Source organism: Frankliniella occidentalis, unplaced genomic scaffold (genome assembly GCF_000697945.3).
Source record: "Frankliniella occidentalis isolate FOCC.00 unplaced genomic scaffold, Focc_3.1 Scaffold3, whole genome shotgun sequence".
NCBI classification, from domain to species: Eukaryota; Metazoa; Arthropoda; class Insecta; order Thysanoptera; family Thripidae; genus Frankliniella; species Frankliniella occidentalis.
The window spans coordinates 1272003-1286937 of record NW_026267133.1 but is presented as its reverse complement, the minus strand read 5'-3'; the positions used below and the strand labels follow the sequence as shown (position 1 = coordinate 1286937).

At 45.9% G+C, this 14935-nt stretch overlaps 2 protein-coding genes across 3 annotated transcripts in view; both read right to left on the bottom strand.

The window, feature by feature from the left end:
• Nucleotides 1-3597, bottom strand: part of LOC127749265 (uncharacterized) — a 255802-nt gene extending 252205 nt beyond the window's left edge. The window contains exon 1 of the mRNA XM_052266694.1: nucleotides 2930-3597. The gene's annotated coding sequence lies outside the window, so the exon portion shown is untranslated. The remainder of the gene's footprint in view (nucleotides 1-2929) is intronic.
• A 1823-nt stretch (nucleotides 3598-5420) lies between these two features.
• On the bottom strand, nucleotides 5421-14234 carry LOC113206952 (protein mahjong). 2 transcript variants are annotated; one of them, XM_026423253.2, is made up of 26 exons: nucleotides 14069-14234; nucleotides 13460-13589; nucleotides 13181-13331; nucleotides 12959-13099; nucleotides 12751-12878; nucleotides 12488-12672; nucleotides 12072-12394; nucleotides 11836-11985; nucleotides 11595-11762; nucleotides 11366-11499; nucleotides 11109-11247; nucleotides 10759-10968; nucleotides 10497-10675; nucleotides 9541-9763; nucleotides 9319-9441; nucleotides 9072-9225; nucleotides 8837-8982; nucleotides 8544-8744; nucleotides 8165-8430; nucleotides 7826-8068; nucleotides 7527-7731; nucleotides 7362-7433; nucleotides 7122-7267; nucleotides 6957-7047; nucleotides 6284-6853; nucleotides 5421-6183 (listed from the first exon to the last, which is right to left on the bottom strand). In XM_026423253.2, the coding sequence occupies exons 2-26, from the start codon at nucleotides 13558-13560 to the stop codon at nucleotides 5896-5898; spliced, it is 4737 nt and encodes a 1578-aa protein (XP_026279038.1). In that variant the 5' UTR covers nucleotides 13561-13589; nucleotides 14069-14234; the 3' UTR covers nucleotides 5421-5895. The 2 variants fall into 2 exon arrangements, with proteins under 2 accessions (XP_026279038.1, XP_026279039.1); XM_026423254.2 differs by having other exon boundaries at nucleotides 10509-10675.
• Nucleotides 14235-14935: the final 701 nt, after the last annotated feature.

Here is a 14935-nt window from a genome sequence, read left to right as displayed (position 1 = left end):
GGGGGGAGGGGGGAGAGGGTGCGGCGGGGTTCAGCCCTGCGTGTAGGTCACGGCACTGAGCCTCCGGCCCGCCGGCCCGCCTGCCTACACCCCTTCCTTGTACGGCGTAAGACGATAAATTACAACGCCAGCTGGCGCGACCTGGCGCGCTCACGCTGCAGGCCCCGCGTGCAGGGCATGCGCACCGCGCGGCTCAGGTGGACGCGCGCACACGCTCCCTCACAGGCGGGGAGAGAGAGAATGGAAGGCGGAAGAAACGGGCAGAAAAAAAGGGGCTCTCCAGCGAATATACAGTAAATAACCCTAACCCACCACGCCTCCTCCTCCTGGCGGGGCCTTCCTGACCGCGCGGCCGATCACCCGCCAGCAGCAGATTCACCCTGACGAGGAGGGTGTGGGGGGTGGTGGGTGGTGTGACGGCCGACAGGCTGGTTAGCTCCCTGACCCGCCATACATCGCCACACCACACCACCTACTCTGCACACGATACACACAGCCAAAGTTCATCGCGCATAGCAGGTCCAGTTTGGGAAGGGGGGAGGGGCGTGAACAACACCCCCGCCGCACACTTTGCGATGTATACAGTGGTAAGTGTACCTACACAGCCCCTCGCGAGCCCTTACCGCCCTTACTTCACCTGCCCCGCTCCCCCCAAAACCCCTCTTGCTCGCCACATTACCATACCATTCTCTTGGAGCCGGGCTGCTGGGCTGGGCTCAGCTCGGGCCCCACCCAGCTACCGCAGGTCCCGCGCGCCCGCCGCCGCCGCCCGCCTCGCTAAAATGAAATTATACCCCCTTCCCCCTTTTTTTTCTCGCTCCGAACAAAATTTTGGCATTGCGTTTATAAAGAGAGTCCGGGATAAGGGGACTGGCACTTTCTTTCATGCGCGCTGCGCTTCGCTTGTGTTTTTGCCCTTTTCCTCAAGGGGAGACGGAAAAGTGGGAGGGAATGCCTGCCGCGGCGGCGCCTCGTTCTGAACGACGGCACTTACATCCACCCTCCTGCTCTTTTCTCGGCAGAGAGAAAGAGAGAGAGAAAGCGACGACGTGAGAAAAGAGAGGGGGTGGGGGCAAAAGAGAACGAGGGATGCGGAAATCCCCCGTTACGTCTCGGCGAGCTAATTTTACCCCCGTATCGCGTGCGGTGGTGTAATGCGCTCAATATTGCACAATATCGCGGCGCGGCTGCAGCCCGGCTAGGCTGGGCGCGGAGCGGGGCTCTCCGCACTAACAGCCGCACCACCGCCGCGACGGGGGAAAAGCCTCCCTCCTCAAGCGCACTGCGGCATCACCATTTTCTCGCGCGTAAGTAGGCAACCCATTCTCCAGCAGCACGGGGCGGGAAGAAGAGAGGATGGTGGAGGATGGAAAGGGAAGGGGCGCGCGCTAAAAGTGGCTGCTTGGTTTCCAAGCAAAAGTGGTAATTTTTAAATAATTGGTAAAAAGTGCCGGGAAATTTCTCCATTTGCTTGTAATGCAAGCAGTGTCGCTTTGAGCGTGCGCTCGGTGGCGGCGGCGCGGTGCGGGTTGATTACGCGCAAGTGCGCCACGGGGACGGCCCCGGCGCCCCTGAAGTGCGTCCCGCGTCCCGCGCTGCTCCGCGAGCAAAGCAACCGTAACGTACAGTAAACCAACGGCTGCCCCCGGCCCGGCCCGCCCGGCCCGTGAGGGGGTGGTGGGTGGGTGGGAACCAACATGAACATGACGTGCGCCATATCATAACCTCACTAGAGTCGCCTCCCGCTCCACCTTCCAGCCCCCGTCCCTTGATATGGTTGTCTTGAGGAAGAACAAACAACTCCCGGAAGTTTCATTACACATGCGAGGGTTTGTCGGCGGTCGGCGACTTGGTAACAAATTTCTAAGTGGGCTCTATGCGAGGGGGCCACCAGCTTCAATTTAGGATGTACACAGGATTACGTGATTACAGGGATTATACGTGAATTTTTAGGGATTACCCGTGATATGTGTTAAAATTCTGGCCCTAAAACCATTAATTTTGGACAATAAGGTCAAATTAAGTGACAATGGTTTAGAATTTGGTCAAGTATTACACGGAATACATAAGGATTACATACGGATTGCACCCTCATCTGTACACAGGATTACGCGAGTGGTGGCCCCCTCGGCTCTATGGCCCTCAAAATAAACGGGCGATCAGAGATTCAAACAGTCGCAATATGGTACTTCTTTCTTTCAGCGTCGTGCAGTCCGGGAAAATAGGGTAAGGGGGGAGGGGGTGGAAACGTTCTGAGAACGTGTTTCAAGTGAGCTCACCTGAGCTCATCATTCGCATCCCTGGTAGAGGCAGCCTAATCAAAGTACAGTAGCTACAAGGAGACAAAATATCCAGAAAATAATAATAATTGAAATCGACTCAGGTATAAACACGTAGGCTACACACTGCAAGTTCCCCTGAATATTTGCTGCGGAGTACAGAGAAACTTTCCTTTGGTTCGCGTGCGCCCGTCGGCGCAATGCTCCGCCAGACTGGGCAAACTTGACTAAAATATTGGCCTACTAAACAAAAATATCTTACCTTCTGAACCAAGTACTTGTCAATATCCATAATGTAGGGCACACACATGTGTGATCTTGGCTGGTGCAAGCTCTGCAAGCTGCTAGAACGGTTTGCACACGGCTCAAACTAAGAACCTAACCTAACAAACATGAGGCGACTGCCAACATGTTTATGATACGTGCGACACTGAAATGAAATTGGGTCGCCTGTTTAACTGTCAAAGGAACTCATTTTTAGCACCAATAAGGTTCTTATGTGCATTTAAAAACTCCATAAAAATTAAAATATATTTTGAACCCTGCTTTCACAAGCGCAACTTATCACCAATATTTTTCCATTTAGATGTCAAAACTTTCTTCTATGAAGAATCTACATCAAGTTTGCAGTGAGACTTTGCAAAGCTTACCTCTGAGGCCGCAGAGCGCTTGTTGACCACCGCAGCTATACTGCGACCGCGAGGCAGACTCCGTGTCAACGGGAGCGGCTGCTACGGCTACTCCTGCTGCAGCTGACGCAGCTGCCGATGCTCAACAGATGCGCCGCTACAACACTGTATCCTATGGTTGCGGTGGGCGGGCGCAGCTGCGCTCAGCTCAGAGCCGGGAGCAGGTGCAGCAGGTGCGCGAGGGGGGGCGGCGGCGACGCCGGGGAGGCGCGGGACCGCGGGCGGCGGACAGCAGCGTCCGGGAGGCCGGCCGGCCGCGGCGGCCGCGGCGACATCTCGATCGCCCACTAGCACCACACCACCTGCCAGCCACGAGCACTGGACAACACTACGGCACACACGAGCACTGGCGACTGCACTGGCACACTGCACTTGGTAATCACTGACACACTGACGACTGCACACACTCGCACACACACACACTACTGACCGCACGGTGCGGGCGCGATCACGGCGTGAGACCACCTCCGGTGGCCCGGTCCGGTCGCGCGGTCGCGGGCGGGGGAGGCTTCGCGCTGCTCCCGCGCTGCTCCCGCGGTGCTCCGCGCTCTCCGCGAGAGCTGTGCCGGTGCAGAGCGCTTGCGCCGCTTGCGCTGGTCGCGCTGCCGTGGCGCGGGGCGGGCCGAACACAGACTGAGCCGGGCCGGGCCGGGGGCCGGGCTGGGCCGCGCGGAGCAGAAGGGATCCCGGTTAGACCAGCCAGCCTGGCGCAGGGCGCGCGCAGGGCCGCAGGGGGGTGGCGGGACGGGAGGGGACGCGGCGCCACGCGCGCTCCAGCAGCAGCAGGTTGGGTCTGCTCTCCACCAGTCTCCAGTGGGCCCCTTCTTTGTTTCCAGGCGAGTGCTCGCGAGTAAGGGACGGGGAATCACTCCCCGGCTCTTGTTCAAACGTAGAGGGAAGCCGTGTCTCCATAACCGCCGCGGGTTGCCGGAGGTAAACTTCCGCTCCATGTCGACCCCCGTGTGACCCCCGAGCTTCAGGCGCCCTTGTCCCGGTCTGGTCGGGACCCTGAAAACGTTTCAGTAACTTGGAGTTCCGCGCACCCCCGGGGACGGAGAGGCAGAGGAGTTGGGGGGAAGGGGGGGAGGGGAACACGTTCTTCGCTTTCCCGGTTCCACACAACGTGTCCGCCGGCGGGAAGCTGCCGCCCAGGGCGGACCGGGCTAGTCTGAGCTGAGAGATTGTGGACCGCCTTGTGGGAGGCTGCAGGGAAGGCCGCCCGCCCCCACCGAGGCTGTGCGGCGGCGGAGGCGTGTCGGCGCCGCCGTGTGCGCGCGCGCGCGCCAAAGTTTGGCAGGAACCTGGCGGACTATGGACAGGAGGGGGTGTATAGGATAGGGGCGCAGGTGTCAAGTGTTTGGAACTTGCAGGCAGAGGGCCCCCCTGCTCAGCTCGCTCAGACCCTCGAGTTGGGCTAGCCTCGGCCAGCCTACTTAGGCACGGAATAAAAAGTTGGAGCGGGGGTATTAGAGTGCACTGTGAAGCACCCCGGGCCGGGGTGGCTCAGCCCCTGTGTTGTGAAGCGCGGCGGCGTGCGGCCGCAGAGCCGTGGCTGGGTCCTGCTGCCGCTGCGGCCCCGGCTTGAATTATTGTCGACGCCCAACAGGAAAGGGAACTGCCGGACGGGAGGAGGAGAGGCGGGTTGCAGCTGGGCGGGGCGGGCGCGAGGCGTTCCAGTGTTTGAGGGCCAGGCAGGACAGGCCGGGGGCGTGGTAGGTCCAGGGCTGGTGTGGTGGGGCAACAATACGCAGTGCACCACGCGGCCTCCGCACCACCTCCATTCCGTCTAGTTGGCCCTTTGCCGCTGGAGCCGGACTAGGAGTGTCGCCTTCCTGCCCCACCCCGTCGCGCTGCGGTCTCCTCCACACGACCGGGGGCAGCGCGGCAAGTTAAGACCGCCCCGCCCCGCCCCGCCCCGCCCGCAGTGGCATTGTACCAGCGCCACACCGCCGCAACGGCAGAGACGACCACGACAACGAAGCGACCGCCCCTCCGCCTCCGTGTGGAATACAAAGCGTGGGCCACGAGGACGGTCCGCCAGAGACGACGACGCCAGACGAGACGAGTTACGTCTGCTTCGATGCCATGGCCATGGCAGTCCTGACAGCAAGAAAAGAGGGGGGGGGGATCTGGAATTGGCGAAATGTCAGAGTAGAAGTGGACAGGGCAGCGACGACAGATAACGCTGTCAAAGATGCTAGGCGGGTCGTCCCGAGGAGCTGCTCGCTTTTGTTGCGAGGGATGCGCCCGTGGAATCTCCCGTTTAGCTGTGCCATGGTCGAAAAGGATGACAAGGGCGTCCGAGGAACAGGCAGGCTTCCACGCCAACTTTATCCAGACGACGGCTGTTGATAAAATTAACAAACTTTGGGACTACGCCCTAATGTTATTCTTCCACACTGCTTAATTGATGTTCAATAAAATAATAAAATAAAAATAATTGTAATATAAATACAGTCAATCACATAATACATTTATTGAGAGAAAAAATGGCCTGTACAGAATATCATATATAATGGTGTTAAGATTTCCAATCATGTTTTCTATAAATTTTTTAAAATGTTCCCAAGCAAAACAAAATTTGTTACAACTTCCTGATCACATCAAGTCTTCTGAAGAAGATAAATAGGAAAGTACCTCATTTTAATTTTGTGGTACTTCATTAAAAGATTATTCAATACAGCTCATTGACTAGGCTTGGCAAAGAATCAAATGCACAAACAGACCCATAGTTATGTGATAAAAAAATATACAACTTCATGTTTACAATCAGTTCGGAGAGTTCCAAAAGATATCATTCTAACAGGTAGAAAATATCAAAGTACGATTAATGTAAACCAGCTTTTTGAAAAGTTAAGCAATACTTCCCAAAATTCACACTAATTTCTTGAAATTTTCACTTGGGTGAAGAAGGCACTTAATTTTTTTCAGCCAAGGTAGTTCAGAAAGTCTGAATCAGAACTTGCAATGCTGACTGCTTCTATATCATTGCTGTCATCTGATGAAGAAGAAGATGAATCGTCTTCAGCATCTCCCTGATCATCATCTTCATCGTCATCATCCCCTCCCTCTCCATCGTCATCCCCCTCATTTTGGTCGTCAACATCTAGTTCATCAATAAGATTCATGAGACCATTTGCATTTAAATTATCCTCCGATGATGCATCATCATCATCCATATCATCGTCATCATCATCATCCTCTTCTTCATCCTCCTGTAAATAAGAGAACATAATTGAAAGCAAGGCTTAAGACAGGTTCACCCCGTGTCTGGCGGGGAAACAGAGTAAAATAAAAATGTAAGAAAAAACTTGCCGCTTCGTCGTCATCAGCTCTGCGACGTCCTACATCATAAACCCGCACACTCGACTCTTGAACATTGTCAAACATCCCTACATTTTCAACAATACATATTTGGGTGTCATACTTATTGCAAGCAATGTAATGAATATTTTTTTTAACATCTATAGTGGCAATTGGGGAATAATCATGGGCATCAAGAGTGCGGAATGATGACTCAAAAGCATCCTTTGAGTCATCATTTTCTGTTTCTACTAAAAATGTATAAATAACACCTCCATCTGGAGAGAAGACTATTTCACACTGGTCTAAAGTTGGGACTGTTCTTAATAAATGGAATGTTCTGAGGTCCCAAACCTCTGTGTTTGAGACAATTTCTAAGCCATTTGGATGGAATAAACCACTAAAATTCTGGTTCAGCTTGTCTAGTTTATGGATTTCTTTTCCTGAGTTGACATCCCATACAACACCATCAGATAGAACTAATTCATTTGTAGGACTAAAAGTGGCCTTGTTTTTATTGTACTGGTTTGACACTGTGGGCTTGAGTGTCAATATCTTTTTTCCAGTCTCCAAATCATATACCTAGTTAGAAAAAAGAACAGTCAGGGAGGAATAGAATGTTACTTAGATGTAATAGATACATTATTCTCTGCACAGATTTATAATTTTGAAACCATTCTCTCACCGTAGCAGTCTGGTCATTACTGTTGGTTGCTATTAATTTATCTTGTTCATGCTTACTAAATTCAACATACTCTTCTTGAGATAGATTATACCTAAGAAAAAAAGCGTTAGATCCAACAAGTAAAAGCTTTACTATTTTGATTTTAAGTGAAATACAAATGCCTACTTAGATTCAAATGTTGTGTTGTTAATGGACCACAAGGCTGACAATGGTTGTCGCCAGGTGCAAGAACTTAATAAAAGTTTTCCATTCTTATGGGCTTGCAGATGATGGATATAGGAATCATGGCACTGGACAGATACCTCTTCTTGCTATGGTGAACAAAGGATTAAAAAAATCAATAACAGCAGGTGTAGCTACCCAATTAAAGGCATATTATAGGCAAAATAGATAAATAAGACTCACCACAGCTGATTGTAAATTATACAATTTAACTTCACCTTGATATGTTCCCACAACAAGTTGTTGCCCATTTGGCTAAAAAAAAATTAAAAAAATATTTAGAAAAAGTTGGAATGTTAGGTAGACACTGTGAACCCGTATGGGTAGGAAGCATGATAATATACTTACTAGAAATTCACAGCAGGTGTAGAAGCTATCCTCTTCAGCTGGACGGAAAGTTCGGACAGGGCAAAATCTACTATGAACAAGACGTCTATCAAGACGAATACCCTCTGGGCCATCAAAAGATGGGTACACAGAACGGCGCACATGTCTTAGTGTGAAATTAAGTGGTGCATTTCTCTTAGCTTTTGGATCCGGACACTTGTGTGGTCTAGATAGAGGATACACACATAATCAGATCAGTGAGAGAACACAGGTAAAGCAAGATGTTGATTAATGATTGATTACACATAAATTGTACTTACTCAAACAAGTTGAACTGAGGACAGGTAATCATGGGATTTTTGCAAAGGGCATGCTGATTTGTGAGATATTCAGTGATAATAGAATCCAACGACACCTGATTTTCAGCAGTTGGAATTAAACTAGTTGCAGTGATGGCAGCTGCTGGTTTTTGCATGGGTGAAGCAATTAGAGATGGGGATTCATATGTTATTTGCTTCTGTAATGACTTGCCAGCAGGGCTGTTTGAATATAATGATTCTTTCCTATGAAGAAATATTACAACATGAAATACATTTATGCTTCTCTTAACATTTTTAAATGTGTACAGAAGTGAGAAAATATTCAAAGTGAATGCTTACCTGTGACTTGCCAAACTTAATTTGATTGGGGTTGGAGTCAACCCTTCACTAATAGCTGACTGAGAGGAAACATTAGCCAGAGAATTTGGGCTGTTTAAAGAAGCTCCACTGCCTAATATATTAGAAGCAGATCCCCGAGTAAGTCCACTGCTTCCTACACTTGATGGACTGGAGCAAGGAGAGGAGAGGGATGCAAGGTGGGGAGAAGACAAAGGAAGACGATGCAGGTGATGATGGCTTGTCAACGGAGAATTGTTCATCCGTGGCTACAAAAAAAAAAACATAAAATATCTTGTGGTAAATAATATGATTAACATCAAATTAAAAACACAATAATTAGACATCAATCTGGGAAAAAGGATTTTAAAAGAATAAATACCCTAATTACGCTAGGTACAGAAGTGCGTTGATAAGAATATGCTAATGGAAGGGGCAGGCTAGGTTTCGGAGCAGGTAGCCCAGCCTCTTTCAGAAGTGCAGCTGCACTTTCTGTCATTCCTCTTGATAAAAGATGTTGGTGTATTAACTGGTAAAGCTGCTTGTCATTGAAATGGATGCGTGTCTGAGCAATGACGTTTGCCTAAAATGTTAAAGAAATAACAAAACATAACAATCAATTTTTCACTCAATGGAAGTAATACAGAAATTTATTTGGTACACGGAGAGTCATACCCTGTGAATGTTGGCTAGAGATATTTCAAACTCATTCCCTGATGGCTTAGTTTTACCAGAAACACGCTCTAATAATTCAAGAGCATATTTCTGGAAGCTAACATGCTCTTGGCGTTTGTCTTGAAGGATAGGATTTTGCATCAAATCTGTCACAGATAAAAATAGATAGACATGGTTAATAAGATAGAAAAAATAAATGACATACATCTGACCACTTTATTCAACAATAACTCACTTTGAAGTTGACCACTAGTAAACAAAGGGAGTTTGCCAATTATCTGTTTCACAGTTTCACTTCGTGCCAAACCAGCAAGAGCTCGGCAGGATAGTGCTCTGATGGAATCAGCATCAGTTATAGGTGTCTTAACAGTCATCAAAGTAAGTAATATCTGCAACAAAATAGTAAGCCAAACGGCAAATTTTACAATGTATAGGAAACCAACTCCTCTTGCCTTTACAGAACAGTAGTAGAAGTGACAAACCATTATTCCATTATTAGATCGCACACTGTCCCACATTTTCAGAATAACATCCTCGCTCAGCCGGAAATTTGCTTTCTTTCGTGCATACCCAGACCCAGAAAAGCGAGCAATTGTGCCTCCAACCTAGAAAAAAATTTAAAATGAACACAACTAAAAAGTAGTAATATCAGTTGACTTAAATCAGGAACAGCTGAATTTGAGCCTCAGGCTACTAATACATACCCTATGAATTGGAGCACAAACACAATTAATAAGAACTGACAGAGCAGATCTCTGAACATCAGGGTCTGCCACTATTTCCCCCTCTGCAGCACCCAAAATAATGGTCATTGCCACAGTTAGGCCTTCATCAGGCATAGAAACTTGTTCACAAAAAAGAAGTTGCACTTGTGGCATAACTGAACAGATGGCTAACACATCAAGGGCACTACGGACAGTTTCAGCACTGCAAGCAGAATGTTGAGACATATGTTAGGGTGCCAATGGAGTAATGGAAAGAGTCGGTTACAATTGGTCTCCTAAAATTAATACGGTAGTAATTTACACCTCATTCCAAAAATTATTGAAATCAGAGAAAAGAACAATCGAAAATTACATAATAAATATTGATTGATTGGATTGGACTATAAAATAGAACAGATTGACAGAATAATGGAATAAAGACTTGCAATGACATGTGAAGAAAGCACTCCATTGAGCAGCTTACTTACTGGCCTTCCTAACAAGACACCATACTAAAATTAACTTTTTTCTTTAAAAAAATAATGGGGGGGGGGGGATAAGTATACTAATAAGAGCAGTAATTCAGATTGTTCTTTGTTCCGGTTAATATTAAAGATTGGATTAAAAATTTAAAAAAAAGGGTAGCAGACATTGCAGGCATTGTGTATTATACAAATAATACTTGTAGAAAATTAGACTCATTCCTAAAACTTCGGTTTTTTAGTTTTTTTAGATAAATTCATAGGGACATGTTCTTCAAATTTGCTATTCAGAGTCTCAATTTAATTTCAAAAGAGTATAAAGACAAGTAGCTGATATTTCCATTACCCAGGTAGTGAGACTGGAATCACACATCCGTAAACCAAACTGTACAAATAATGAAAGAAAGAAAGGAGAGAAGAGGGACCCTATCCAAACACTCAATGCCATGCTATAGAAGGATGGACATGACTCACTCCCGTACTGACCGGCCCGAGTAGTTCCATTCGTAGGCGAAAGCGATCACCTGCAGGAGCAGGGTCACCCCACCTAAACGAAGCAATCCATCTACAGGGGCCCAATTAGCTCTAAAGGACATCAGTTGGAGAAGAGTTTCAATTTGTTCCTGAATCTCCTCAGGGGTACACTTTGACGCCTGAAAATTATGAGAGAACAGATTAGACATTCAAACCAAGTCTGAATTGTGTAAAATTTTATGTCCTTTAGGAGGGTACTTGCTTTATATGAGGGCACATGCTGCAGGTGCCGGTGGTCTTCACTCTCTCGCATGTGAGCTCTTCGTACTTGCTCTGCACGGATACACAAATGAGCTTCAAAGTACCTTTTTAGAGCCACGCACACATGGCGTACTATTTGACGCGCAGAACATTCTTCATCCTCATTCAAGGCATGCTCTTCCTCAGTGGTCATGATTGGGAGTGTGCTTACCTTCGAATTGCAAGAGTGAGACAAATTAAGGGATTAAATCTTCACATAGATAGATATGTATTCTTATCAGAGACTAAATAATAAAACTATTCAAAAATTTAATTATAGAAATGGATTAATATTTGTTTTGATTAACATACCACATTGTACAGTTTACGTAAGCCATCCTGACTGTCGAATTCTTCCAGGATTACCCTGAACTGAAATGAGAGTCCAAAGAACATGGTGGCATGGCAACGACCAGAATCATGAGAGCGTTCTAAAAGCCACAATGCATACCTAGAACAGTGAAACCAATGACAGAACATTAAAGTGTTTACAATGATAGATGATGATAATATAGTATGTTAGTATGTAATAATATTATAATGCAGTAAAGCCATGAGAAATAACGTACGTGACTAGGTCTGATATGGTATGTTGGGGCAGGAGACAAACCCTTTCAATAGCATCTTCACAGTAGGCTAGGTAATAGAGGCAAATAGATACTCCTGTTGCTGATATACTTGGTCTAGGAACTTCAAGCAGCCTCTGAGGGTGTTTAACAAAACAAATGCATTAAAACCACTATTAAACAGTTTACTTACAAAATACTTAGTCAACTGGAACTAGAGTTGAGGAGGTACCTGAAGACCTTGAACATTTATGAATTCTATAGAGAACTTTTTGTGACACAAGAGAGATGCTAAGTATTTCAAAGCTTCAAAAGCAAGTCTTGCATCTTTAGATTCTTTGATATTTAAGTATTTTAAGATAAGTTCTAAGGCGTTGTGTTCAAAAACATGGCTAAGAAACTGCAATAAAAGGAGATATGACATTAGACAACCTAGTTTATTCCCACAACAGAATTATATTGGCAAAAGTTACCTCTTGGTACTCTCCCATTGGTGTCAGATAACGTAATATAAACATTTGTTGGGTTGCTATTGTGAGTGGATACATTTGAATGGATCCAATGACATTGTTTTCCATCTCAGCCCATGAAGAGTTGCTGCATTCACTTAAATTGCTAGAAGTCTACAAAGAGATGTTTTTGTTTGATTTTACATTTATATAGAAAGACAAAATATTAGTTCAAATACATCAAACTTGGCAGAACTTACATGATATGGGCTACGTAAGACTGAATGTTGCGGAATTGCATGAGGTGGAGACATCATGGGACTTCGAGACCAAGGTGGCTCCCGCCCAGGTGTGGTAGGTGGCAGAAGGCCAACTCCCTCCGGTAAGTCCTCTTCAGCTATGTTGGACTTGACCTTTGGTGTGGTTTTGCCTACCTCACTCTGTTCTTTGACTTGAGACGAGCGTCCTTGGTTTTCTGAAACACCCTTTTCTGTCTTTTCACCATTGACAAGAGGAGTAGTTGCCCCTCCTTTCCAGTGAGGTGGACTCATTAATCCATTTTCTTTACTTGATCCAAGCGGGGCTACAACATTGAAGATTTTTATATCAATCAAGTACTGTAATAGGAAGTTTGGAACATGATGAAACAAGGATCCTTAAAATCTACAGTACATACAGGCATCTGTTTTTTTCTTTTTAATTGCAGGTGAAACTAAAGAATCTGATTTGAGCTCAGATTTTGATCCGAGGTGGGCAAAAGGTCGACTGGAATTCATAGCTGCCAGTCTTTCCTCACTTGCTTGAGCTTGGAGCATATGCAAACGTTTTAGCATTAAAGGGACCATTTGAGAATTTTTTTCCCTAGAAGAAGAAAAACGCAAGACCAGAGTCAAGTTATATTTTCAATAAACTGGCACCTAACAACCATATTATTCATACCGAAACACAACTGCAATATCCTGTACTTCCATGGCTGCTGCCAATAACCCAGTGGCATAGGTTTGAAGAGGTTCAGGAGCCTCCCTTGCCCAAGCAAATAAACGGTTGACAAGGGCATCATTGCTTGGCTGCAAAGCAAATATTAACAGATATAAAAATGATTGGGGTACAAGGTGAATTAATTATTTAAGAGCTGTTGTGGTCTTACAGTTTCAAACACAGCAGATGTCTCTAGTCCAGGGGTAATATCTAGCATCAATCGGCACGCAGCAACATTCAGATCCCTGACGTTTCTGCCTGATATTCCCAGGCGAGAGTAATAATTATCTCGAAGATAGTCATTCACTAACTGTTGTGAGTAATGTCAAAATTAACAAGATGAATTAAGAAAACAACAGATGTACACTTGCAAATAAATAAGTAAGAGTACCTTGTTCATGAAAGTATCTTTTCGAAAAATAACTTTTAGCATGTGACCAAGGGCACAGTCTGGATCTGCTCTAGATGGATGACGCTCATCAAAAGGATCTGGATCCATTTTCAAATAATTTTCAGTTTCTAGCTCAAAGAGCTCAGCCAACCTGGAATTTCATTAAAAACGTATATGGTTTCTGTGTCATCAGTATTTGTTTTGGGAGCTTTTTGACGACTTCATTTTGTGTAACACTTTAGGTACAGCAGATTGTACTTTATATTCGACAATGATTACCTGTTTAGAATCGGAATGGGATCATGGTGTGGATCACTGTTACCTTCTTCCCAGACTCGAAAAATAACAGAAATATCTGTTTCGTTTGGAATATTTTCCATTTTAGTAAATAAAAAGTATTCAAGAAAATCTGAAAAGAAAAAAAAAGCTATATTAGAAAATGTGCTGCATGACAGCCACCAACCTACAATTTAAAGCTTCTATTAAAAAGAAGAGACAGCATACAATGAAGAGTTAAGAATGTTCATGATAGAATTGTGTTCAAACCTATGAAAATTTATGAATGCCATTCATTGAATTGAAAGGAGAAAGTTTCCAGAGGTGTCATCCAGAACGGAATTGTGATGAAATTGTGCGTTGACGATAGGTTATGGTTGTATTTACAGTTCACACCAACCCGAATTCAAAGAACAATTGATTAAAACTGTTGCGGATAGTAAAACCAGTTCATAAACTGTGTAGCATGAACGGGAACAGAAAAAATAAGCAATCACGAGAGAAATATAGAGGAAAATTGGCAATCATAAACGGAGCAGCATGTTGACCATGAATAGTTCCGGCCCTGACAATCCATAAACGTTGATTTTAAAATTTTCAAAGGACACTTACGTTAATTAAAAGCAACAGCCAAACAAAGCACGATTGAGTACTTCTGTGTAGAGTTACGCAATACTCATGTCAAACATAAATATAGCGGTATCACGCATGTTCAAGTTGTTGCGAACCTTCCGGCCTTTAAGCAAAACAACCCTGACCGTTGTGGTCGAATCGAAAGGCACGCTAGACTTGACTATACGCAGAACTGTGTGTGACATTCAGGTTCAGGCCTAAGCACCTCAACACCGTAGCACCTCGCGAGACTACATCAAACCAGATGATGAAAAAACATACCGGTACACATAACTTGTTTTTTTCACGAGGAAAGAAATGCTTGGAAAGAGACGAGTAGGCCTACATTTGCACGGGCACGGGGGCACGGGGCACGTTATTTTGTAGTAATTTGAGGACTATTTTCAATGGCTTACGAGAATCACCACCAGGGCAAAGAAGAGGGCGCCGCGCCATGACAAATCTTGGTCAAGGGAACACCTAGGGAAGTCCCTTCATTCCTCGTCGGCCTCCTAACGAACTTCAGACGCGATGCGGGACATTAGTGAGAGAAGTTATATTTTTCGTATCAAATGTAAGCTCTTGGTTCCATCTCGGTCTTAACAACATAGGTTATCAAAAGTAAACAGGATCAAAGTTTGAGCGCGGCGCTGGGCGCTAACGGCATGGTGTATCGACACGATTCGGTAATTATTACAGCCGGGCGCGAGGCGGGTTCAACAAACGTTGGGGTAGGGCAAGAGACAGCACACTGCGTTAAGAGTTAAATAATTGAGTTAAGACCCCCCCCTACATCAAATAAACAGAGGCGACAATCTTGAAAAAAAAAAAAGGGTGCGGCGACCGGCGACGTAGTGCCCCCCCCCC

Bases quoted from the DNA above. Each gene is read 5' to 3' on its own strand.
- LOC113206952 (XM_026423253.2), bottom strand. From the start codon at position 13,560: ATGGAAAATATTCCAAACGAAACAGATATTTCTGTTATTTTTCGAGTC. The intron at 12,395-12,487 runs GTATGTACTGTA...TCAATGTTGTAG, and splicing joins AAAGAAAAAAACAGATGCCT to CCCCGCTTGGATCAAGTAAA. The intron at 7,434-7,526 runs GTAAGTATATTA...ATTTTTTTTTAG, and splicing joins ACACCTGCTGTGAATTTCTA to CCAAATGGGCAACAACTTGT.